Source organism: Caenorhabditis elegans, chromosome IV (assembly GCF_000002985.6).
Source record: "Caenorhabditis elegans chromosome IV".
Classification (NCBI taxonomy): Eukaryota; Metazoa; Nematoda; class Chromadorea; order Rhabditida; family Rhabditidae; genus Caenorhabditis; species Caenorhabditis elegans.
In genome coordinates this window covers 3558129-3583304 of record NC_003282.8, presented here as the reverse complement: position 1 = coordinate 3583304, position 25176 = coordinate 3558129, and the positions used below count along the sequence as shown (strand labels likewise).

The window sequence follows — 25176 nt, the reverse complement described above, 5'->3', positions numbered from 1 at the left end:
GGTCTCGTTATGAAAATCAGGTAATTTCAGCATCTAAGCAGCATATGTATCATGTTTCAGAAAAAGTTTAGGTTTTGTATTCCCGTAATCCATCATATTGCATTGACCACTTTCACCGCTGCTTGCCCACCGAATACATAATTTTTTTACTTGGAAATTGTTTTAGCATCTGCAAAAAGTATTTATTTATCAGTTTTAATAAGAAAAAATGAGAAAAGGCTGTGAAAAACAAAAGAAAACAGGCGGAAAACAAAGCAAGATAAATGGCCGCTGAAACTTGTCGGACCCTCGGCCATGGCCCAGAAACCACTTTTCCTCGTCCCTCGTGAGGAAAAAGTTGCAGTGTTGCATCGTCCCATTACAAATCTGAAAACCTGAAAATCCTCCCAATTTTCAGCCCAAAATCATGTCAACTTCAACTGAAAGCCCGGACACCCCGACCACTTCCCAGCCACTTCTTTCAAATAAGCAGACGTCCTTCGTAGTCGACGATTTGGAAGAACGGATCCGTGAAAGTGCACGGATTTCCAGCCCGAAACGGGCCGCCGCCGCCGGGCTGCCCGATCCGAAAATTCTGGTGGATCTGGAGACGCATACCAAGGAAATTGTAAACAATATGGACACTATGCTTAGGGATATGAGGTGCTGAAAAATTTTGGAAGAGTGGAATTTTCAGCACAAAGTAACCTAGGAAATGCTGAAAATTGGGAAACAAATTTCGAAAAAAGTTAAAATGTTGCAAAATTTTGGATTTTCCTTTTTTTTTTTAATATAAAAAAATTGTCGGAAAAAAAAAGAAAAACGTTTTTTTTTTTGTTTTTTAAAAACATTTTTCTAATTTATCGAAAATAAAAAACAAAAAAATAAAGAAAAAACCGAAAATTATTTTTTCAATGCAAAAACCTCTAAAAATTTGGAAATTAATTTTTTAACAAACCTACAGTAATCCCCCGGCCGTGGAAAAACACTTGGTGGCTGAGCTTTTTCTTTTTCTACTCCATGAGACTAATAATTTCAAAGAATGTGAGAAAAAGAACTGATATTCTTAAATTTTATCGAAAAAATCCGCAAAAACTGACAAAGTTTTTGGAAAAAGATAAATTTTTCGCGAAAAAACACAGAAAAAGTCTGAGAAAACGACTTGTGGCCGAGCTTTCTCGTTTTCTAGGCCACGTTGTAGAAAATCGTCAAAAAATTAAATTTTCGACCTTTTTTTTAATTTTTTTTGAGAGAAATCAACAAAGACCAGGAATATAAAAAATCTGAATATTTTGCAGTTTTAAAAAATTAATAACATTTTTTTTGAATTTTTCCACTTTTTTTGGAAAAATAAATAAAGAAAAATCTGAAAATTATAAACAAATTTGAGAATTCTCTTCTAACAATTTAGAAAAATCAAAAAAAAAAAATTTTAAATTAAATCTGCAATTTTCAGAGGTTCCCTTCACGGAATGTCGGATCTCACACTGGAATCCCTGCAATGCTACAATTCTGGCGTCGAAAAAGCGTGCGACGAGGCCGATGCGAACGTCAAATCCACGTATGCAATGCTGGCAAAAGTGGAAGAAGTCAATCAGTCGATGGGAAATGTGCAGAAGCTTGCCGGACAAATGTGAGCCGAGTTTCGGAGATTTTAAGCTGGAAATTCTGAAATATTAGGCTAAAAATGCTGAAATTTTCAGTCAGAAATTGTATGATTTTGGCCAAAAACTCTGAAAAAACTACCTAGAAAACCCGCAAATTTGGGCAAAAATAATGAAATTTTCGGTCTGAAATTCGAAAATTTTATCCTAAAAATTCGCAATTTTGGCCCAAAAATTTTTCAATTTAGAGCTAAAATCTCTGCATTTTTATGGAAAAAAATAGCTAAATTTTCAACAAAATTTCAGCATTTTTAGCCGAAAATTCTGCAAATTTCAGCCAATTTTCAGCTTTTTCGGCTAAAAATTCTGTTATTTTTGGCTAAAATGGATTTTTCAGCAAAAAATGTTGAAACTTTCAGCCACAACTACCGTAATTTTAAACCGAAAATTCTGTGATTTTAGCTAGAAATTTTCAAATTTTAGGCTAAAATGGCCGAACTTTTCATTAGGAAATTCTGAAATTCTAGCCTAAAAATCTGCAATTTTATTCCAAAAATAGTTTAATTTTCAGCCAAAAATTCTAAAATTTTCAGCAAAGAAATGCGACGACTCGTCGAGCTGTTCGAGACGCTGTTTCATGGAAGTCTTAAATAATTATATTCCCCTTGATGATAATTTATTCAATTTTTTATAATTCTTATGCTTCGTATATTATTCCCATTTTCCAAGTATATATGTAAATATTTATTCATATTTTCCAACACAAATCAATCAATATCATCATCATCATCATTATCTCCATCACCGGCTCGCTTCTGATTCTCGTGCATCAGCTGAACATGACGACGGCACACGGATCGAGATGAGAACTGCTTGAAGCAATAACTGCACCCGAATGGCTTCAGATTATCATGTTTCCGCAAGTGGATCTTGAATGGATCACTTAAATCGAAACTCGCGTAGCACATTGGACATGTGAATCTGGAAATATACGTATTTTTTTGCGAAAAAAATATCTTAAAAACGGCTGATTTTTTATAAAATTCGATAAAAAAACTATAAAATTCTCAATTTTTCCGAAAAAAAAACAGTATGAAAATGTTATTAATTTCTATAAATTTGGGCATTTCTTACTGCAAAGTAGCCGAATATTAACAAATTTCGCTCCAAAATGGAAAAAAAATCGGCTGTAAATTGTCTGTTCTTATAAAATTTTGATGTTTAATATTTTTAAAAAAACCATCTAAAAATGATAATTTCTGCAGAAAGTACAGTTTTTGAGTTTTTTTTTGCGAACTCCCAAAAATTAATTTTATTTTGCACCTTTTATCCGTCTCATGCGTCCTTTTGTGTTTTGCTAACGCCGATTTCGAGCTGTATTTCTTGCCGCAAACCTCACAAATTATCGATTTTCTGGAATTTTTGCCTTTTTTTAATTGTTCAGCATAATATAAACCTACTTTGGAATATCATGAACAATTTGGTGTTTTCGGAGCAATTCGGCGTTATGAAATCGCTTTTGGCACGTGGAACATTCGAGTTTTCTGAATTTTTTGAACACATTTTTTATTTAATCTAATTAAATACAAGGTTTTCTCGGAAAATTACCGTTCAGCCTCGTCATGAATCCTCTCGTGCTTTCTTAAACTCTCATCCGACTTCAAAATTCGTCCACAAATTTCGCATTGAGCGGCGTCTCTACTCGTACTTGGAGCATCGTTCATTTTACCCGAAAAAAAAATTACTGCGCGGACAATTCTGTCTCGTCGTCTCGAGCACCTTCTCTGTGCGCACTATTTTTTCGGCAACAGAAAAATGATTAATTCGAGTTTTTAGAATGCAAAAAAAATAGGAAATCGATATTTTGCGAGGTTTGCAAGAAGATGTACAGCTCGATATCCGGAAACTACAATACTCTTTGAAAACACATTTCCGCATTTAACGAAAGTTTTCGCGTCAAGACCGGGAATTCAGATTCATTTTTTGAAACATATTTTACAAATGAACCGCTAATGACTTACGAGAAACAATTTTTGGGCTGAGCTATTGACGATGGAGCGCGTTTGCACATCGATTTCGAAAGGCGCATTTGTCTGCATCTGTATAATAAAAGCAATTTCTAACTTCCCCAGAATTGTAAGTATTTTGAATTTGGAAATTGTTGTAAACCAGATCGAAAATTCCATTAAAAATTATAAAAAGTTTATTAAAAAACAAAATAATTTGGGTGAGACATGGTATCGAGATATGACAATAAATGCAGTAAAAGAATCTTGAAATGATATGTGGAGTCTAATATTCTGTGTGTCTTTAAACTTTCTTTTTTTTTAAATGGCATTAGTTTATATGGCTTTTTATAAATTATATAATTTGACTAATTAACAATTATTGACTAATTTGGGTGACATGGAGATTAGATAACAAAGACTGTTTTTACAATTACACGACTAGTTAAAGAATACTTTTTTTTGGCAATGCGGCTTTAAATAATAAGTTCGAATGTTTATAGTGCATGTGTTAGATGTGCTTCAATACCGCATCATACTTCAATATAACTATTATGCATTAAATGCGATTTATTATATTTTGTGATATTCCAATGGGTCGATATGTTTTAAAAGACTTGGGGATTCCATCATAACTTTGTCCATATCATCGTGGTCAAGTACAGATTGGAATCGTTCCTGTTGAGATTGCATGGGGTAAGGCTAAACGAAAAAGAACGAACGACGTCTACGTCTCTTATTATTATTACACTTACTTTCAGCGAAGGCATTGATCTTGGTTGCAGGTTCAGGACTCGATCGGGTGGAAGAAGAGTCTCCATTCCAACATCCGGATGGCCACGAGACGATTTCACGGATGAGGAGAAGCAGGCACACATTGAGGCAATTTGGGTCAATGACGGAGTCGAGATCGACAATCTGTCTAACTGTCTGCGTATCTAGCTGCAATCTTGTTCCTAGCTGCAATCTTGGACCTACCACTACTCCAGAATTGGGCAGCCATTATAACACTATGTTGTCCTTTTAATCTTATAAAATCTATACATGTTCTGCTACTATGCATTGCATATCTCCGAAGTTTCCAATTAAGCTGAACATTTTTATATTGTCAGAATAAATCGTATGTATAACTTACGCAATTTGTGATTCGGCTACAATACATTCCATATCGTAAATATAGACCAGGTCGAAGAAAAATATCAGTAGAATCCATAAAAAATCGATAAAATCAAAGAATTGGGCAGCACACAGTCGCCCTTGGAATACGAATGACACTCGAAATTGGTGGAGAGGAGAGGAGGAAGAGAGAACAGAGAAAATGTACCAACCTGCAATAAATCACTTGGTAGTGGGAAACAGGGCCGAGGTATGGAACATTCTTTACTAAACAATTTTGGAGAATTTAGGCTTTTTGGAGAATTAGGCCAAAATTAGGCTCCAGCTAACATTTATTGAAGGTGGAATAGCGCCAATATTGCAATGGGGAAAGTGTAAAACACTACTCCTTCGGTGCCAAACTGGTCAAATATCATAATAAAATTGAACAAAAAAATTTTGAAATTTTTTTATTTACTGGCAAAAAGGGACAATTACTCAGTTTTTGCCACTTATATGTAATCATGGAATTCGACCAAAAAATTGTATTTTTCTTACATTTTTATACTCTGATTTTGTATTAATTATTTGTATTAAAGGTGGAGTACCGAACTTTGAGACTTTGCTTTTTTTAGACCCAAAATGATCCAAAAGCCTACGCTTAATCCTTAGCTTAAGCTTAAGGCTCAGCCTAAACCTAAGCCTTAGCCTAAGTAGGCATATGACTAAGCTTAAACCTAAGCCTAAGTTTAAGTCTGAGTAGGCCTAAGACTGAGCCTAAGAAAGCCTAAAGTAAGCCTCCAACTTTTTTTTTCCAATTTTCAAAAATCATTATAAAATCTTAGAACTATATACAAACTTTTCATTAAAAATAGGTTCATAATCCAGAAAACCCGTAACAAAAAGAACATCGTTGACATTTTACAAATAGAACAAAATTAAAAATACCAAAAAAAATTGTTCGAATTTTTTTCGAAAAACAAAAAAAAATTAAATATTAATAGGAGTAGCTGTGGAGGTTGCCGAGTTGTGCACCAGATGAGTTTTAGCAGCGTATACGTTTTTCCAGATCTCGGCGAAGCACACAGAGCTGTGGAATCGGTAGAAAATGGTGAGTGGGGAGAAGCTTCGCACAAGGAAGACCCACGAGCGCTTTCCGTAGTATTCTGGAATTTTTGGAACATTTTTTGGGGTATCTAGGTGGAGACAAGAGTTATCGAAAAGTTATCAACTAGGTTGTTGTAAAAAATAGAATTTGCAATATTTTGTAAGTTGACAACTTTTTGATATCTGAAGGATCCTCTGAGTTAGAAGCATTTTTAGAACAAAAACTGACTGGTTCGACAAAAACTAGCATAACTTGCTAACGGTAAACGCTATTAAAAAATTTTTAACTAGTAAATTGTAGAAAATTAAATTTGCTACAGATTATCATTTTTTCAATTTTTTAATATCATTATTTGTTAAAAAGTTATAGCATTTTTAAAATTTTTGAAAAAAAAATTAATTTAATTTCAATTTTAAAAAAAATTAAATTTTAAAAAATACTTCAAAACCACTCACCAATGATCATCTCAGAAACTCCCGCTTTTTCACTTTCAAATAAATTCATGAAAAATATGGCTAAATTCGCAGTGAGCAAAAACGTAATCGCCTGCTTTCCAGGTTGAGCCTCTCGATGCTCACATCCCATTCGGACACTTCTTGCCACGTGTAATAGGAACGTTTGGGTGCCAACCTGAAAATCATTTTAGAAGATTTTTATGTAAAAATTTGAATTCTCCATGCAATTTCACTCTTGAATCGTACGCAAACACCGAGTACAGCAGCCAAAATTTTAAATTTACCGGTAATTTTCACATCTAGATTTGGAAGTCATAAATTGAGTTCAAAATTTTTGAGTTTGATATTTAAATTTCAAAGGAAATTCTGAATTGAAAAATTTTATTTAAACAAACTGGAATGTTTTTCCAAAATTTGTTTTAAAATTTGCTTTCTAAATACTATTTACCAAATTTTCAAAATAATAATTTCTCTCTTAAAAACTCTTAAAATCCTTTTTTCTCGAGGTTTGGCTTTAAATTTGAATTTCGCGGGGGAGTACGGTAGCTCGGGGAGTACGCAAACACCGAGTACCGTAACCAAAAATTCGAAGTCATCGGTAAATAATTTTCTTGTTTGAATTTTTAAATTTTAAAGGAAATATTGAAATTTTTAAAAAAATTGGAAATTGTTTTCCAATAATGATTTTTCAAATGATTTTTTTCAATTTTCAATTCATTTTAAACTTTTTTCTATTGCATTATTACAACAAGCCCATAAACACACCTGAATAAGCCTAAAAATATGCACAAAAAGCAAGATAAATGAAAAATTGGTCCACTGCTTCTCTCCGGTGAGCCCGACGAGTCCAGCTACGGAATAAATTAGCTCTCCGACTAAACCAATTGAAAGCAAAATTTGATCCAACAGTTCTTGATCCGAATTTTGTAATTTCGTCTTTTTATTGAAATATTTGAGAGCTCGCATTTGATAGATAGCGGTGAGAACTCCGATTGTTGAGAGGACGTACTGGAAAAATTATTTAAAAAATTAGAAAGTCGCATAACTTTTGAATGGTGAGAGTTAGAAAGAAGCTGTCAACTTGTGAAATGTGTAAAATTAAATTTTAAATATCTTGTTGGCAAAATTATAAGAAAGCTGAAATGAGCAGAGTTATGCTAGGTCAAAGTAATAACAAAATTTCAAACGGCGCCACCTTTGGAAAAAAAACTGATATATCTCCTTTACTGTAATAGCTATCAAAAAGTTGTCAACTATCAATTTATTTATCATAAAGTGTTACACATTTTATCAGTCAACAATTTTCCCCTAGCCCATCTAGTTCCCAAGTTACACCCTCTTACCTGAAACATGTCAGTAAACGCGTAGACGAACGCCGCGCTCTGTGACTTATTCATCATAGTGAATCCATAATAAACCACCATTGAAGTGAATGTTACTGCCAAGAAAGCTAGACCCAGAAATAGTCCAGTAGTAGTTTTGGAGCAATCTACACGGATTTGGTGCTTTCGCTTAACATAGGTGGAGCCCTGGTCTTGGCGGCCTACAAAAATATAAAATCGTGAAATGTAAGTAAAACTGATATAACTTATCAGCTAGAATAGCTATCAAAAAGTTGTCAACTAACAAAATGTAGTTTAGAAAATGTTAGTTAACAAGTTTTTGAAATCTCAAATTTTCTCGAAGATATTGAAATTTTCTCTTGTTAGGTTCTCACCAATATTCCTCCAGACAATGTACATGACCGCCGCGGCTATTAAGGAGTACTCGACAATTGAGGTGAACATTATTTCTGACATACTTCCTGAAAAATTGATGATTTGAAATTAAAAACAAATTTGTTCGAATTTCCAATAAAATTATTTTTGGAGTTCTCAAAAAAAACTCACCCAAAATACACTCAACAGCTTGACAACTGCCAGGCATAATTTTCTTCTCAAAATGCTCATCTTCATGTGAGCCGTCTCCCAAAAATTGCTCCATTGAGTTTTCGGCGGAGGACGACGAGTCGGAGGAGTTGCTCCGCATATAGTTATGGCCCGGCGGGCGGTGGTTGAACACTTCTCTGAAAATGATTAAATATGGGCAGAAATTGGACAATTGGACAGAAATGAGAGCAAAAATTGGGCAGAAACTGGTCAAAAACAAAGAAAAATCGGATAGGAAATGAACTAAAACGGGGGAAACCGAAAAACCGTCAAAAAAGAAATAATTAGAGCATCGGAAAAAAATCGGTCAGAAATTGGTCAAAACGGGAAAAACCCAATATATCGGCCAAAAAAACGGGCAAAAAAAAAAAGAAAAATTGGACTTTCGGGCACAAATTGGGCAAAAATTGACGATACCTTCACCGGCCAAAAGTGGGCAAAAAGGTAAAAATTAGACAGTCGGGGTAAAATTTGGCAGAATTTTGTCTAAAACAGCCAAAATATTAGTAAAGCGCTTTGGAGGGGCTCAATCAGGCAAAACTGGCAAAAAATGGCAAAAAACGAACAAAAATAGGCAATTTTCAGAACTAACCTAATTTCCTTCTCCATGACGCCCTCCTCCATAAGAACATAACGAATCCATGTCCATAAGTTTGCCGCGACTAAATGCATGGTACCAACCCTCGCCACCATATGTGACCCGGTAATCGATAATTTCCAATTGCAAAAAATAAAGTGCATTTGGATGAAAATGAACAGAATCGCGCAGACATCCAACGAGGTGGACAGCGCTGAGCAATTCGGGTCGAGCTCACAGAGAAATACCAGAAACGCGTAGTAAACCACTCCGGTCACACCGAAAACTGCAAAAATAGTCGATAAACTAGAAAAAATCCAACCAAATATTCTTACCGACAGAGCCCAATCTCAGAAATAAACTGCCCGCCGACGGACTACTGTGGGTCACTTTCCGGACTGTCGCCGCAGCTGAGCTGAGGGAGTCTGAGGATGGAGCAACTTTGGGACTGGTTCTGCAGATTCCGAAGAGTTTCTGGAAGTTATTGATTTTTGGAATTCTAATATTGATTTTTTGACGACTATTGGTTGAACATTTTTTGGGTGAACATTTTTCCAGAGTTCCTCGATTTTTTTTCTAAAATTATGAAAAGTTATGGATTTTCCTTAAATACATATGACGGTAACGAATGAATTTCTTGGAAAAATTCAAGCATACCTTCAAATATTCCATAGTTGAATACCATCTTGGGTTGAGTAGTAGGACAATGTACATGTAGAAAAAGAACAACAGAGACCCGCCATACATGTATAGGCCAAATATCTAAAAATGGAAAAAAAAAACTTTGAAATTTTTTTAATTTGCCGAAAATCCTCAAAAAGGGTCTAATTGCCGATTATCTAGTTTTCTGGCATATTTCCGGCTACAACTCACAATATCCTTCTTGTTCAGCTTCCGGGATTCCTCATCATTGAGCAAGTGAGCCAGCTCGAGTACCAGTGAGAAAATGGTTAAGAACAGTGCGTAGAATACTGTACATGCTGTGAGTAGTGATGTTCTAGAAATATTCAATTAGATTTGGAATTTTAAAGTTAATTTAGTGGAAAAAACTTTCCAAAAGAAAATTTTTTTTTTGGAAATGTTTTTTATTTAAAAAAAAATTTCAAAAAAAAACCAGTTTCTTTCGAATTTTACCATTTTTAATTATTTTTAACGTGAAAATTCATTTTCAGTCTTAAAGTTGTACTTCTAAACCACGAAGGCTACAGTACCACTCCCCAAAACATGACTACCCCCCCCCCCCCCCCACCCCGCACCGCAGCTTTAAAAGCCTATATCTCCGCGGGCACAATAGTTATCAAAAAGTTGCAAATTATAAAAATGTAGAAAATTTTTATGTATTTTAAATTGTTAATTGACATTTTGTTAATAACTTTAATATTGAAGGAGATATAAAAGTTTCAAAAGTTGAATTTGGAAAAACAACAATACTTTACAAATTTTATTGAGCGAAAATTTGTCAACTCACAAAATGTAGACAATTTTATAAGAAATTTTTTGTTTATTAAATTTTCTTTGATAACTTTGATACTCAATAAGATATGGAGGTTTGAAAAATTAAGACAAAAGCCAAAAAAAAAAAAGAACAGAAACTATTTTCCAACTTTATTACCCATATCTCCGCGGAGAAAGAAGCTATCAAAAATTGCTCACTAACAACATGCAACAAATTTTATGAACAATATTATGACATTTAACAATTTTTAATATCTCTAATATTCCACGAGATATTAATGTTTGAAATAATATAAGTTAAGCCAAACTTCAACGAAGCACATCTCCGCGGAGAAGTTATTAGAAAGTTGTCAATTGACAAATAGTAGAACATTTTATGCACAATATCATCTTAGCTAATAATTTTTTATAACTCCAATATACAAGAAGATATGACAAAAGCACCACAAACCTAGCACTAGGACCCGCGTTCTCCGCCACCGACAACAGTCTCATCATGGCCGACTGAAACAGTGAGCGGAGGCTTCTTCCCATCGGGGAAGCCGCCTCAGCTTTCACTGGATTGCGTCTAGTTGTGAGATGTATGTCTTGTTGAAAAGACATTTTGGTAAATACTACTATTAGTTGAATGAGAAAGAATGATCAGCGGAACATCTTCTGAATATTCTTCGCTCTCTTTGAAAGTAGTGCTAATTATAGGATTGGTAGGGGCGTAAGAATTGAGGGAAGAACAAGATGGTATTTAGTAGTACTGTAGAATTTTGGTTAAATTTTGAACCCGGAAAAAGTGGAAGAGCATGAAATTTGAACAGTGGTCTCAGTTGACATTTTTGTGATAACTAATTTTTACGCGGATATACAACTGTTCGAAATTCTGCTAGTTTTTCACAAAAGTCAAAAACTTAAAACTCCCATATATTATATGAGCTTCAAAGTTTTGAAAATATTATTAACTAACAAATTATTGTTCACCAAATGTTCTATACTTTGTCAGTGGACAAATCCTTCGTAGCTCCCAGCTCCGCGGAGATATGCAGGTTTGAAGTTTAGTGTAGGTATTTTTACAGCTATTTTTTAAAACTGTCTTGACTTGGCGAGTTTACAAGATGCAACTTTTAAATTGTTAAAATGTTTAAAATGATTTTTTGTACAAATTGTCTGTAGGCAACCGCTTAAAGTCTGTAGTAGGTATTTTGAGCTCAAATTGTTAAACTTGGCATATCTCGGTAGTTACTTGAACTTTTTTGAGCAATTTTCAATCAAGTTGAATTTGAATAATGTTTTATAAAATTTGCTTTTTTGAAAAACTACTTATTACACAAAACATTGGCTGAAAAATTTGTCAATCACCAACTTTCAAAATGTTTTTTGAAATTTTAAAAATTAATTCTCAAAAATTTTATAAAATATTTCCCCCATTTTTTTTGCCAATTTATCCGAAAATATTATTTCACTGTTTTTTAAACCTACGTACGTACTTTGCCTTTTTATCCCTAAGCCAAGTGGTTTCTGCAGACTCGGGAGTCTTGTCAATATCCAGTGTCGACCCATTTTCGCTTTCCTCCTCGTTTTCACTAATCGAGTAGTTTGAATCAATTCTTGTTAGCTGAAAAAATTCGGTTTTTTTAAATTATGTTTATTCTAGAGCACGTTTTATTACCTGAACTGGTCGTTCAATACCGCTCGTAAAGCGTACATGGTCCAGTTGGTCGGCTTGCTGGGAAAATTAATTTTTGAGTTATAACTATGTGGTAGGGGAAATTAAATGAAATATGTTAACCAGAAAGAAAGAATTTATTTTTAAATACTTTGGTAGTTGAAATTTTTTTTTGATAATCTAGATTTTTAGGAATTTCTGGGAATTTCTCTTTTTTCTCTTGAAAAAATTTTTAATTGGCAAAATGCAAAATATTAAATTTAAAAAAGAGCGCAATTTTTTTCCTCGAAGTGATAGGACGTTTTTCAAAAAAAAAAAAGGCTCACTGTCGGCACTCCCATAGCTTCTTCTGGTTCTTGCTGCTCTTCCGGCTCTTCGACCCCTTGTCGCAAGCTGAAAAATTAAAATTTACAAAAATGTTTTCCAGGAAAATTCTAGTAAAAACTTGCCAATTTTTTGATGGGAATTAAAAAATATTCGGATAGTTCCAGTCCATTTTCCAACTCAACACCTCACAATCAGAAAAAAAACTTACTCAAAATTCGAGGTTTTCAGCCAAGCTGTCGTAAATTCCCCGGAAGCCCGCCGATCTACAGTACCCCGAGAAGCCGACGGCCTTCGGAAAAGGGAGAAGCGGCGGGGTGACTGATGACGTGGATTTGGTAGCGGAGCCGGCCGGATTTCAGATAGGCAACGGCTCAGGGGACGGTCTGGTTCACCACCTGAATTTTTCAATTATTTTTTAGGAGGGAAAATTTGGAAAAATTGATAAAACTTAAGAAAAATTTGAAAAAATTTGAACATTTTTAGGAATTTTTAATTTGCATGAAATTTAAATTGTATGGGCGTGGTCCGAAGTGGGTACAGCTTAAACTTTTTGTATAAAATTTGGCTTTTTTTTAAATATAGTTTTTCATGGAAAAATATTTAAAAATTGGGAATTTTTTTTCTCAACATTTTTGATTTTTTGAAATAAAAAAAAACATAAATTTCATCCAAAATTCAAAAAAGTTTTCTAACCAAAAAAAATTTTCGGAAAAAAAAAATTAAAATTTCTAGAACTACAAAAATTCACAAATCTCAAAAATTCGCAAATAATGAGATCATATCAATCAAAAATTTCCAAAAAAAACCGCTAAGAAAATGACAGGTCTAGCCGAGGGTCGGAGGTTGCACACCGGTTTTCCAAAATTTCCCTCTCGGAGAGCGGAGCACAAGGAGCATAATTCCATGTGCTTTTTGTCGATAAATTCGCATTCAATTGTTCATATACAGGGGAACCGTGAATTGGGTATTACCACGGACGGTGGAGGGGGAGCAAGCTTCTGAGAAAGAGCAAATGGTCAGTGCGAACGGAGCTTAGCACCCGGTTGCGGGGGTCAATAACACCGGTCAACTGATCATAACAGGCGAGCTAAGAAAAAATTGTTAAAAAAACATGGGAATTTCGTGGTTTATAAACCAGAAAATTCAAACTTTCAGCCAAAATATATTTTTGAATGCAATTTTTTCCACAATTTTTGGTTTTTTTTTCAATTGCTTAAAAGTTAGTTTTTTCATTCCAAACTGTATGGACAAAAATTGAAATTCAATAAGAATGAAAAAAAGGGTGTATGTTTCTTATGTTTTCATATACAATACGATACCACAATTGAAACGAATTGAAACAAAAAAAACTGAATGTTGACCAAAGAAAGTATGCACCTCCGGGATGGGTTTTTGTGTGAATTAAAACAAAAAAAATTAAATTAAAATTAAAATTTTAAATTCCAGCCAAACTTATTTGAAAACCTCAAATTTCCGAGGTTTTTCACTTTTTTTGGTAAAAAAAAGTAATACGTGTAAAAAATGACGTACTCCGTTGAACAGGAGCAGACACACAAGTAAAGGGGCCATTTTTTTGGCAGAAGCCGAAAGATCGGTTGGCACACGAAAAGAACCTGTTTTTTCAATGGTCAATATTATAAGGAGGGGGAAAGACAACACAAATATCATGTCGTACATGATCCCTCGAGCATAGAGAAAAGAGCACTCCAAACATGAAACACGCAAAAAATATTCTTTGATTGAGGAAGGTTTCGATGAAATTAAGAAATATTTTTTAAAAAGTTTTTCAAGCCTTATGTCCAAAAAAACTTTTTTTGGAATTCTTTTCACAATCAAAACATTTTAAATTTACAAAATATTACCCACAAAATTTCCTGCAACTTGTCAGTTGACAACTTTTTCACACCTATCATCTAAAAATAGTTATAACCCACCAAAGCTAGCCTCTTCTGAAATTACAGGGCAAGTCATCTGACTGGCCATTCTCTCAAATCTCGTTGGAAGCGTTCGAGTTGGAGTTGTTTCAGTATGTGATAGTATTTCCTGAAATTAGTAAATTTTGAAACATTTTAAAAATGTGACTTTTTTTTTCTGAATTTTCTGGCCAAAGCTTCACTCACCCTCAAATCATCCATGGAATCCCCTGCTTCGCAAATACTATCCAATTCTATAGAATCTGGCCGTGTCATCTGAAATATCGTGCTGAAAATTAGGGTTTCCATGGGAGGCAGGCGCGGTTTCAGGGCCTGTTGCCTGCCTTCAACATGCCTGCCTCATGCCGGTCTCTCGCCTACACTATGGCGACAAGCCGCGGCCGACACTTCTTGGGTTCCGCGCCACACTATACAGGAGGCGCGAGGAAGGCACGGCAGGCGTTTTGGTAGGCGTTTTTACATAGAAGCCCTACTGAAAAGATTCAAAAAATTAAGAAAAAAGTGTCACCGAACAACAAAACTAAAATAAATGAATTGATTGCTCAATGAGCAAAGTGCCAATAGGTAATTGATATATTGATAGTGTTTGCACAAGTACTACCCCTCGAATCTGCCAAAATGTGTGTCACAAAAAAGAGCACAATAGATGAGAAAAGAGCAAAGTTCGGGGGTAGGCATGTAGGCATGTAGGCATGCAAACATGTATGCATGTAGGCATGTAGACATGTAGGAATGAAGGCATGTAGGCATGTAGGCATGAAGGCATGCAAACATGTATGCATATAGGCATGTAGGCATGTAGGCATGTAGGCATGTAGGCATGTAGGCATGTAGGCATGTGGGCATGTAGGCATGTTGGCAAGTAGGCATGTAGGCATGTAGGCATGTGGTCATGTAGGCATGTAGGCATGTAGGCATGAAGGAATGCAAACATGTATGCATATAGGCATGTAGGCATGTAGGCATGTAGGCATGTAGGCATGTAGGCATGTAGGCATGTAGGCATGTAGACATGTAGGCATGTAGGCATGTAGGCATGTAGGCATGTAGGCATGTAGGCATGTAGGCATGTAGGCATGTAGGCATGTGGGCATGTAGGCATGTTGGCAAGTAGGCATGTAGGCATGTAGGCATGTGGGCATGTAGGCATGAAGGCATGTAGGCACCTACGTACCTACGCACCTAGGAACCTAGACGGTTTTTTCTCAAAAAAAAAACAAAACCAGTTGCAAGAACGGCCATAAATATAGTGACACCTCGGCGGGCCCTGAGCAAATATTGGCTCAAAAGATTACTCACTCTTTGGATACACCTCTTGATAACGATATTTTAAGTTTTGTTTTATATATCTCAAAAAAAAAGAAATCAAATAACAACAGAATGATTGGATATCGATCTTGAAGTGATAACAGATTGAGCTTGAGCATCGGAAATTGATAACCTCTCGTTTTTCCGTTCCCGTCGCTTTTTTTGCTCGGTGGGAGCATTCCAGTCGGCGTTGAGCTGTGAGAAATAGATTGTCGTGTGCTCCGCGTCTTCCACGTTGCAGTTCTTGCCAAAAGTGTCTTTGACTTTTGTGGGTGGCCGTTTGCGACCAGTCTGGTCGGCTCCGATTCGATTGGCCGGGCATAGGCAGCAGCAGAACTGGAAAAGTGTAAATTATGTAGAGCTACAGTACACCTACAGTACTCCTTTAGTACCAATACAAGGATCTTAAAGTACCCCTATAGCTACCTTACAGTACAAGAGCGGTAAATCATCCCTGTTGTACTTCTACAGTACCCCTACAGTACCCATACAATACCCCTACAGTACCTCTACAGTACCTCAACAATATCTCTACAGTACACGTGCATTACTTTCAAGGGACTCCTTATGTACTCCAATAGTACCCGACAGTGTCCCTTCAGTACCCCTACAAAACCACAACAGTACCCCTACAATACAATCACGGGACTCTGACAGTACCCCAAGAGAAATCGACAGTACCACTATAGTACCCTTAACAGTATCCCTACAGTACCCCTACAGTACTTACCTTTCCTCCCAATCGTCTCAACTCCTTCTGCCACAGCGGATTGTAGGCCAGCATGAAGAATGGTACCAAAGTACCATACGACCAGCAGCTAAAATTGAAAGCCATATAAACCCAATTTCGTATCGTCTGCGACTCGGTCCACTCGTCCACGTGGAGCATAGAAGTGCACAGCGAGGCAAAAAAGGCGATCGAGAAGCACATCACTTTGAACGGCTGGAAAATTTACAAATTTGGGGGCAATTGGGGGAGGCAGGCGAGGCAGGCAAGGCGGAAAAAATTTATGTACAACTCACCAGAGTACTATTGATATTCTCCGATAATTGTGCTCTCACACTCAACGAATAGTCGGAATTTACATTTTTCCGCAATTTCGAGTACCTCTTCTTGTTGTATCGCTCCATGACAAATGTTAACTGAAAATCACCAATTTTTTACAAAAAAAATGCAGTTAAAAATATACCCCAAAAGCGATCAAATTGAAGCCGGTAATCAGAAAAATGTGAATTTCGCGATTTGAAGACCCAAAGATGAAAAATTGCGCGGAGGTTATCGCGAAAATGTATAAAATTGTACTCAAAAGATACGATATCCATCGCCGTTTATTTGTTTCATAGTCCTGAAACAAAGGTGATAAGAGCACTTTTTGGGTTAAAAAACACTCACGTGCATGTACAAAGTTGCAAAACATCGTTCTATAACTGGAAACGGAGCAAAATAAAATGCCACAAAAAGTAGAGAATTTCGGAGCCAAACTGCGAAAAGGAAGCCCTGGTCTTCGATTAGATCAGCTGAAATTTGTTCTTTTAATTGCCATAACTTTGTTGTGATTGAAGATATCAGAGTGCTATTAATTACAACATATAGAGAATTCAATTTGCTACATTTATTCAGTTAGTAACTTTTTGATATCTATTTTAGTTTTTGAGATAATCCAGTTTCAATATTTTAGTCTCTCACCATAATTATTAAGTGGGTACACTTCTAAAAACCCCGGTATTTCAAGAACAGTGTGAAGTATAAAAAAGGTGTCAACGTATAAAATATAAATAGCTTTATTTGCTAGATTTTATTAATTGACAATTTTCTGCTGACTGCAAAATTCAAATAGTTAGAATTGTTTAACGTCAAAAAAAATTTTCTCTTTTTTTCGAATTTATCCCAAAAACTACATGATACTATCAAAAAACTAGTATTATCAAAATATAGAAAACCAATTTGATATAATTTATTAGTTGACAATTTAGGCCTACTACACTAGTTTTTGAGGTAATTAGTTTCAATATTTCAATTTTTTTTTCGAAATTATTTTGGAGCAGATTACTTTTGTAAAACTCAGATATCTCAAGAAACATGTGAGCTATCAAAAAGTTGTTCACTGATAAAACATAGAAAATTAAATTTCTCACATTGTGCTAGTAGACAACTTTTTGCTACCTGCTAAATTTAAAAAGTTAGAATTGTTTGAAAAGTTAGAATTGTTTGTAAACAAAGTTAGAATTGTTTGAAAGTTAGAATTATTCAATTTTTTTTTCAATTTTTTGAAATCCAATTTTTCAACTCTTCTCAACTAATTAAAATGCTATTTTTCAACTTTCCCATACCCAAAATTTGTGAAAAATTCCTTTAATTTTTTATCAAACCATACCTGTATTAGAAATCGTCAACTGTTTATATATCATGTACATTCTTGCCAGTAGTGACGGGAAATATTGATTGGGGAGTTGCTCGACGATCATCGCCAAGTTCCGATGGTACTGGTTAGTATATCGGAGCAAATACCAAAGAAGCATAGTTTCCCCGAAGCCTATACTGATAAGGATCCACTCGAAAATCAATGCGGCTCGGAATATTGCATCGGTTTGCTCTATTGCAGCTGTTGTCATATTCATTACTGTTAGTTTATACATAGAGCCGGGGTTCAGGAGGTACATTTTGGTAAATCTGAAAAATGTTGATAATTTTGATGAATTTAGGCTCGGCATGCCTGCCTGCGTGCCTACATGGCTGCCTACTACCGGCACGATTTTTTGAGAACGAAAATTATAGTTGGGATATTACGATTTAGGGGGAAAATATATGTACAAAAATTTATAAAATTTTGAAGATCAGAAATACAGAAAAAGAACAACTTTGGAGCATATGTTTTTTAAATATTTGGCGGAAAAATCGAATTTCAGCTTTTTTTTTCAAATTTTTCGATAGAAAAATGCATTTTTAACATTTTTTAAATTTCGGTGAGAAATTTAATATTTAAAAAATTAAGGTAGTAGTGGAAAAATGGTTTTAAATTTATTTAAACATTTTACTCTAGCCCGAATTAAAATGAAAAATTTTCGAAATTTTTTGAAAATTATAAATTAAAAATATATTTCTTTATAATGTTTGCTAAAAATTCAAATGTTAATTTTTAAAAAAATACGTTGGTCTTTTTTCAGTTTTTAATTAAATTATAGTGGGAATATTTTATTTAAAACAAATTTTTAAAAAATCCACTGAGAAACTTATGAAATTATGAAGCATGCCTCCGAAAGAAAAACCGAAACAGAAACCCTCAGTAGAATTTGGAGAAGTATATAGAAGTATACGGTGGGTACACTATCGAGAACAAAAAATTGTGGTTTTGATATTAAAACGTACCGAAAAAATAGTACAACATTTTGAGGATTCTGATCGTACAAAATTACGACATAGAAGCTAAGAATTCAGAATTCAAAATGAGCAAAGCCCAGTGAAGACGGGCAAAAGCAAAAAATGGCAAAATAGATAGCAATCAATTAAAAAAAATTGAAAATATCTTTGCAAGGTGTCCATTTTGGCTGTGGGAAAACTAGTATGAAAATGTCTGAAAAATATGCGTGGGCTTGTGATCCAAATTTACCAAAGAACATTCTCTTTTCAAATGTTTCTTGTTCTAATCAAAATTCTGAGACACTAATTCCTGCAGGTGGCCGAAATTCCTAAGATCAAATCATAAATACATGCTTTGTATCAATCAGAAATTAATTGTATATATTTGCGAAAATTGATATTGGAAAAAAAAAAACAACCTGCGTAATCTTTTTGATGTGTATTCTCTATGCAGGGTTTGCCAATTTTTAAAAATATATGTGTAAAAATGTTGAAAAAAATTTTGAAAAAAATATTGAAATTTTACTTTCCAGAAAAATAAATTTTAAATAATCTGTTTTCAATTTTGCTGGAAATTAAAAAATTGTTGAAAAATTGTTACTGACATTTCAATTTCTCAAAAGTTAGCTGAAAATTTTAAAACATTTTAGCGGAAACTTCAAATTTTAATTTAAATTTTTTTACAGAAAATTCAAATTTTGCATTTTTTCCAGCTGGAAATTCAAATTTTTAATTTTAATTTTGGCGGGACATTCAAAGTTTAACTTTTCAACAAAAAATTTTGATCGAACCTCATTTAAATACATTTATTATCTTTTAAAATGTTAGGAAACTTCAAAGAAATTTTTTTGAAATTTCCCTTTTAAAAAAAATTCTGTTGAAAATTTGAGTTTAATTTTTTTCAACATTTCAGTGGGAAATTCAACTTCTAATTTTTCTGGTTTTTCAATATCGAAAAATAGAAACAATTAAAAAGTTTTCACAAAAAAACACGTATTTTATTACTTTTTCGTTTAAAAAACTTTCCAAAACTAACCACATGTTGTAAAACATGTACAATAATAATAAAAATATTATTCCAATTAATTCGAAGACTTGCTTTTTCTCCGAACACCGACTTCCTATCAAAACAACTGCCACCTCCTCCTATCTACCCACGAAAAATAATTCCCACCGCCGCTAAATGTACAATATTTTTTTATTTTTCACAAAGAAAAAAACTAATAAATCAAAACCCAATAAGATCACTAACCCGAAGAAAAACATCTTGAAAAAAAACCGATAAACATTGCATTGAAAAGACGTTTCACATTTTCTAAAGAAGCTTTGAATTCTAATCTGATTAGAGACACATCTATTTTTCTATGAACACTAATTATATGGTGAATAATTCAAAAAAAATATAGGTTAAGCTCGGGTAAAAGGGAAAATGATACTTTTGAACCCATAAAAACAATGCTCCGAAATTGAGCCGCTTATTCCGCCGTTTAGCGGGGGAAATTTTAATTTTAAAATCCAGAAATTAAAAACAAGCTCAGTCCATTTAATGGTCCTTTTTGTTTTTTTTTCGCTAAAATTACTAAGAAAGGCATATCAAAAAAACAAAAACTATAAAATACACCACAAATTTATCAGTAAAATGTCCGGGTACAACACTTGGCGGTTAACATTTCCGGTGATCAGGTCTACCAAAGAAAAAAAAACTAATAACCAAGTCTGGTGATTGGCAGGAAAAAGGGTAAGAACTAGAAAAATAAGGTTGAGCTATGGAACTTGACTTATTCCTGAAAGATTCTTTTCCTCTGAAAATGAAGAAAAAAAGCAGACAAAAATTGCCAGTTTATGGGCGGGGCCGGATTAGAAATTAAAACATTTTTCCACGCTTTATTCAAGAAAAATGTTATATGAAAAACATTTTTTGCGAGAAACTTAAATTTTCAGGAATAAGAATTTTGCGAAAAATTCAAAATTACCGAGAAAACTTTTGGCGGGAAATTCAAATTTTCTGAGAGAAAAAATATTGGCGGGAAATTCAAGTTGCCTGTGAAAAAAAATTTGGCGAGAAACTTATACTTTCAGAAATAAAAATTTCAACGGGCAATTCAAATGTTCTGGAAAAATTTTGGCTGGAAATTCAAATATCCTGTGAAAAATATTTTGGCGAGAAATTCAAGTTTCCTGTGAAAAATCAATTTTGACGGGAATTTCAAACTCTATTTAAAAAAATTTTCAACTGCCGGTAATTTATAAAATTTTTAACATTTTAAAATACAAAATCATCAAACTTAATATTCAAAACTTTAGAAAAAAAAGGGAATATAACAAAAAATTCGTAGGAAATCATCCAAGCGTTTATTATCCAAATGATCATTGAAACATCCCATGTGCTAATTCAACAAAAAAAAGTTCAGTATGTTTGAAAAAAAAATTACTTTACACTTTCAATAAAAAAAAGATTTGAGCAAAAATGAAAAAGTCAAAAAAATTACTTTACTACAAATTTTTTAAAAGTATTTTTTAACTCAAAAAAAAACTTTGGAGTAAATCAAATAACAAAAACTACTTTTTTTTGCATAAATTTAGAATTAAATTTTTTTTTAAAGTAAATTCAGTATTTGTTTCAAATTAAAATTTTTCAATTCGCTTGTTTACTTTTTTATCATTAGGGGAACATCAGAATTATCAGAATTATCTGAAAACCCAAAAATATATTGTTGTTATGAATCAAAAAATTGAAAAATAAATCCAACAAACTCAATTTTGTTAGCCGAGTACATTCATACCCCGTATATGTCAGAACAGAAATCATGTGTTATAATTCTAAAGCGGTAAAAAAAACGTCGAAAATATCCGAAAACCATAAACTGAAAATTTTCACAAAAAATCATCACCTGAAAATACTTAACCAGAGATCGTGAAGATAGAATGATTGACATGTGTATGAAAAAAGCGAGAAACAGGTAATCAAGCATAAATTTTTTGTGATCCAATCTGTTTTCTGTAGACTTCCTTTAGAGCTGGTGACGGGGGTCTGTGAGCTTGCAGACGAAATTATGCGTCAATTTAGTTCCCGGGACTCCTTAAAATTTTTTATTAAATGCTACCCGATGTCTCCGTGGAAAAAGGAGCAAATGCCGGCACCTCTGAAAAAAAGAACTTATTAAAACCTTGTGGTTAAAAATTCTAAATTTCAAAATTTCAAAACAAAAACGTTTTTTTTTTAATTTTTAAATTTAGGATTATTTTCCTTTCGTTTGACATTTCCAAATGAGTTGAATATTTTCTGAAAATCTTTGTGTTTAAAATTACAATAAATGTCACATAATAAAATAATTGTTTCTAGCAACAAAAAAAGAATATTCAGGTTATTTTTTTTATGCTACAATCATCAAAAAATACTGCTCTGCTGAAACCTGTTTAAAATTAACAACAATGAAGTTTACAAACTATTCAGTGGACGTGTTTAAAATTGAACAGAAAAAAGAAAATTGTTGAAAACCACCGACATTAAAACTCACATATCTCATTGAGTTTTCCTAATTTTCTAGTTTTCTCAAATTCGGAACGCTTCAAATTGTTTAATGTATGATTATAATTGGGTTTTGTTGATACTTTAATTTGCTAAAGCATTCAGTGGAAGTGTTTAAAGCTGAACAAAACAGCGATAATTGTTCAAAACCACCGAAATTCTAACTCACCTATCTCGTGGAATTTTCCTCATTTTCAGGTTTTCTCGAATCCGAAACGCTTAAAATTCTATAATCTATGATTACAATAGAGTTTTGATGATCCTCTAAATTGCGAAACAGTTCAGTGGAGGTGTTTAAAATTGAACAGAATAGTGAACATTGTTGAAAACCACAAACATTCAAATTCAAAATCAAATTAAACTAATTTAAGAAATGTATACATAAAAAATTTTCTAACAACTGTTATGAATCTTCAAACTGTCTAAAAATACTGTCGTCCGTACAGTTTGAACATCTGTTAGTGAGAATAAGTTCTCAGTTCTCTCTTGTTCAATTTTTACTTGCGAATCAATAAAGAAAATAACATTAAAAATCCTAAGACATACAGAAAATTAGTTAAAGGTAAAAATGTTATAAGTTCTAAACTTAGAACTTTTGTCTACTACGCGGATAGTTGTCCGGTAAAGTTTGATAGTAAAGTATGTTATGTAACTTTTTAGGGATCTTTCAGACAGATCTGGAAAAATCCACAATTCAGCACTAGTTCAGATAATTAGTCCTACAAACTGCTTTTCGCACGGCAACACGGCGGCAAGACAGCAGTCTAGAAAAATCCTACTTACCTATACCTTTACCGTAGGGCTGACATATTGGACGTCCGGCGTTGGTTTTCACGGCGGCCGACAATTTCCGAGTTTGGCCATTCATTATAAAATTATATGATCAAGTATAGTGAGTAGCCAAACTCTGGAATTGTCGGCCGACACCAAATATGCCAGCCCTACTTTCCCGTATTTCCTCTATCAGTCTTGCACCCCTTCAGACTGTCTTGCATGCAAGACTATCAGAGGTAATATGTCATTTTTCCAGGTTCCTCGTGCTATCACACTCCGGAGTTCTCCACGTCATCAAATTTTAGTCCAATTTCCCACAACTCCCCAACATCATTCCATTTCTCTCCACACTGATATACACAAAGACATGTGTTAATCTTTTCTCCTTCCCCCTTACACATGTCATTTTCCAATTTACCACCGCCACCTCCTTGGCCGGCGGCGTCGAAAGCATAAGAAGGCAAAAAGGCAGGAGAGAGACACAAATACAATTGCTCCTGGAGCAGAAGACGGAGCTCCATGGCACTGAGTGTGAGCAATTGCGTGTGAGTGTATGTGAGTGTGTGTGTGTGAGTTTTTGAGCCAAGATGGTGTTGCTTTTCCGAGAGTCGGGAAGAAGAAGGAGACCGAAGCCAATCGCATTTCCACTTTTCTATAACAACCACCTGACGCTTTTGGTTTTTTTTTCATGCTGCTTGTTTCTAGGTTTTAGAGTTGTCAGTAACTGAGATGCTTACTGATAATATCGACATTAAAGTTAACCCTTCAGGGTCCGTCAGCCTTAGAGGCACATTTTAAGGCATTTTAACTCTAGGCCTGTTAGGAAAGTCGAGGCTTGCTCCCAGGCGTCCGCGAACCCGATTTCTTGACAAAAATGCAGTTTTTTTTAAGGAAGGATAGGCACTGTGGACGCCACTGGCGGCCTTCTTAAATGCCGAGCCTCTATTATGGGTCACCCTGAAAACTTACCGAAACTCTGCAAAAACCGCGCGATGTTTTTCGTAAAACTCAAACAAAGTGAGGAAATCGTATTTAACGTACGATTATCTGTTGCGCACGGCCCCCAGTCACTAGAAGGACGTTGCGCAACCTGAATTCCTCGCGGGAGTACTTTACGGGTAACTAGGTATATTTTGAAACTTGCTAGTTAGCCTAAAAAACAGTGAGCGCCCCTTTTTTAAAAAGGTTTTTGAGAATCAGTACTCTGGCAATTCAACTTTTATCGAGATCGTATTTTCTCACTTCTTTACCCAAAAAAAGCAATACCTAGAATATAGCAATGGAGCCCATTTCATATGTGGGATTTCGAAAATTTCCGAACTTTCCTGTGAAAAATTAATATAGGTAACGGATTCAGCATGTCAAAAAACTAATGTAGATATTATTCCATTAGCCTACCTGAAAATTTGAGATATCAGTAGGAAACTATTGGAATAAATCCGGCTACAAAATATTTCAACATTTTTATTCTTTAGATAAGTTTCAAATTGGACTTGTATCTCGAAATGTATCCAACTAATCAATAAAATTCTCCACTCACGTTTTTTTCTTTTTCAAAATTCTCAGAACTAGAACATGCTCTAGCACTCTCACTGCACTTGCTTTCAATCAATTTTCAGAGCAGGTCTTGTCAGGTCACTAAGATTATTGATTTAAGTGGGGTTGCTCTTATGAAATATAGTATTGCTTTGAGTTGTAGTCTTATAGACTTTAATAGTTTTTTTTGCAAATTTTTGTATACATAATATTGATTAATGGACATTCTAGAATTAATTGACGTGTTTATTAGTTCAGTCACAATTTTTTTTGAAAACTTTAGCACATTTGGTGTATAGACCCAAATGCCAAATGCCAAATATTATGCACTTTTAAAGTTTGGGACACATTATAAGAGACGACACTCGTTCCTTACCCTTAACTTCATAAGCACCTATAACTCTGCACTGATTGTGAGTAAATTTATCAAAAAAATTGCACGTTTTAAACGTGAAGGTTAGCTTTTTGTTAGTTGACAATTTTTTGATAACACCTACCGCAAAGGAGTTATGCGCCTTTAAAGTATGGGACACAAAGTGAGTGAGC

The 25176-nt window shown here is 34.2% G+C and overlaps 5 protein-coding genes and 3 non-coding genes across 12 annotated transcripts; 3 read left to right on the top strand and 5 right to left on the bottom strand.

Moving 5' to 3' along the window:
• Positions 1 to 398: 398 nt before the first annotated feature.
• blos-7 (BLOC-1-related complex subunit 6 C-terminal helix domain-containing protein) lies at positions 399 to 2335 on the top strand (the record flags this gene model as incomplete). Of its 2 annotated transcripts, NM_067976.5 has the most annotated exons (3): positions 399 to 642; positions 1436 to 1612; positions 2177 to 2335. In NM_067976.5, 3 exons carry the CDS (start codon positions 407 to 409, stop codon positions 2235 to 2237), a joined length of 474 nt encoding a protein of 157 aa, NP_500377.1. The 2 variants fall into 2 exon arrangements, with proteins under 2 accessions (NP_500377.1, NP_001368345.1); NM_001380153.1 differs by lacking the exon at positions 399 to 642 and having other exon boundaries at positions 1452 to 1612; positions 2177 to 2237.
• Y37E11B.1 (C2H2-type domain-containing protein) lies at positions 2313 to 3684 on the bottom strand (the record flags this gene model as incomplete). Of its 2 annotated transcripts, NM_001028270.4 has the most annotated exons (4): positions 2313 to 2564; positions 2907 to 2996; positions 3044 to 3127; positions 3192 to 3684. In NM_001028270.4, the coding sequence occupies 4 exons, from the start codon at positions 3305 to 3307 to the stop codon at positions 2351 to 2353; spliced, it is 504 nt and encodes a 167-aa protein (NP_001023441.1). The 2 variants fall into 2 exon arrangements, with proteins under 2 accessions (NP_001023441.1, NP_001367317.1); NM_001380152.1 differs by lacking the exons at positions 2907 to 2996; positions 3044 to 3127; positions 3192 to 3684 and having other exon boundaries at positions 2351 to 2551.
• A 5-nt stretch (positions 3685 to 3689) lies between these two features.
• Positions 3690 to 4416, top strand: Y37E11B.16. The gene is made up of 2 exons (NR_131464.1): positions 3690 to 3719; positions 4375 to 4416.
• On the bottom strand, positions 3771 to 4740 carry Y37E11B.2 (Enhancer of polycomb homolog 1-like). Its single transcript, NM_001383067.3, has 4 exons — positions 4725 to 4740; positions 4568 to 4679; positions 4345 to 4519; positions 3771 to 4291 (listed from the first exon to the last, which is right to left on the bottom strand). Exons 3-4 carry the CDS (start codon positions 4465 to 4467, stop codon positions 4163 to 4165), a joined length of 252 nt encoding a protein of 83 aa, NP_001370305.1. The 5' UTR covers positions 4468 to 4519; positions 4568 to 4679; positions 4725 to 4740; the 3' UTR covers positions 3771 to 4162.
• Y37E11B.11 lies at positions 4013 to 4031 on the top strand. Its single transcript, NR_053051.1, has one exon. It is a non-coding gene; the product is annotated as an Unclassified non-coding RNA Y37E11B.11 (non-coding RNA).
• Positions 4741 to 5534: 794 nt separating the features above from the next.
• On the bottom strand, positions 5535 to 14326 carry otpl-1 (the record flags this gene model as incomplete). Of its 3 annotated transcripts, NM_001307511.1 has the most annotated exons (16): positions 5675 to 5850; positions 6248 to 6422; positions 7013 to 7255; positions 7591 to 7790; positions 7965 to 8051; positions 8137 to 8312; positions 8768 to 9038; positions 9088 to 9226; positions 9410 to 9514; positions 9626 to 9749; positions 11686 to 11813; positions 11868 to 11924; positions 12191 to 12257; positions 12400 to 12586; positions 14126 to 14234; positions 14312 to 14326. In NM_001307511.1, the coding sequence occupies 16 exons, from the start codon at positions 14324 to 14326 to the stop codon at positions 5675 to 5677; spliced, it is 2259 nt and encodes a 752-aa protein (NP_001294440.1). The 3 variants fall into 3 exon arrangements, with proteins under 3 accessions (NP_500374.2, NP_001380142.1, NP_001294440.1); NM_001392283.2 differs by lacking the exons at positions 14126 to 14234; positions 14312 to 14326 and having other exon boundaries at positions 5541 to 5850; NM_067973.4 differs by lacking the exons at positions 11686 to 11813; positions 11868 to 11924; positions 12191 to 12257; ... (1 more) ...; positions 14126 to 14234; positions 14312 to 14326 and adding an exon at positions 10659 to 10833 and having other exon boundaries at positions 5535 to 5850.
• On the bottom strand, positions 7844 to 7897 carry B0212.8. Its single transcript, NR_053050.1, has one exon. It is a non-coding gene; the product is annotated as an Unclassified non-coding RNA B0212.8 (non-coding RNA).
• A 1124-nt stretch (positions 14327 to 15450) lies between the features above and the next one.
• sre-5 (Serpentine Receptor, class E (epsilon)) lies at positions 15451 to 18104 on the bottom strand. The gene is made up of 6 exons (NM_067972.6): positions 17809 to 18104; positions 16827 to 16951; positions 16624 to 16779; positions 16457 to 16576; positions 16164 to 16376; positions 15451 to 15769 (listed from the first exon to the last, which is right to left on the bottom strand). Exons 1-6 carry the CDS (start codon positions 18092 to 18094, stop codon positions 15491 to 15493), a joined length of 1179 nt encoding a protein of 392 aa, NP_500373.2. The 5' UTR covers positions 18095 to 18104; the 3' UTR covers positions 15451 to 15490.
• Positions 18105 to 25176: the final 7072 nt, after the last annotated feature.

Bases quoted from the DNA above. Each gene is read 5' to 3' on its own strand.
- Y37E11B.2 (NM_001383067.3), bottom strand. From the start codon at position 4,467: ATGTGTGCCTGCTTCTCCTCATCCGTGAAATCGTCTCGTGGCCATCCG. The intron at 4,292-4,344 runs GTAAGTGTAATA...TTTTTCGTTTAG, and splicing joins GATCAATGCCTTCGCTGAAA to CCTTACCCCATGCAATCTCA.
- sre-5 (NM_067972.6), bottom strand. From the start codon at position 18,094: ATGTACCTCCTGAACCCCGGCTCTATGTATAAACTAACAGTAATGAAT. The intron at 16,952-17,808 runs GTATGGTTTGAT...AACAAATTTCAG, and splicing joins GTTGACGATTTCTAATACAG to CTGATCTAATCGAAGACCAG. The intron at 16,377-16,456 runs GTGAGTTGTACA...TAAATTTTCCAG, and splicing joins AGAATATCAATAGTACTCTG to CCGTTCAAAGTGATGTGCTT.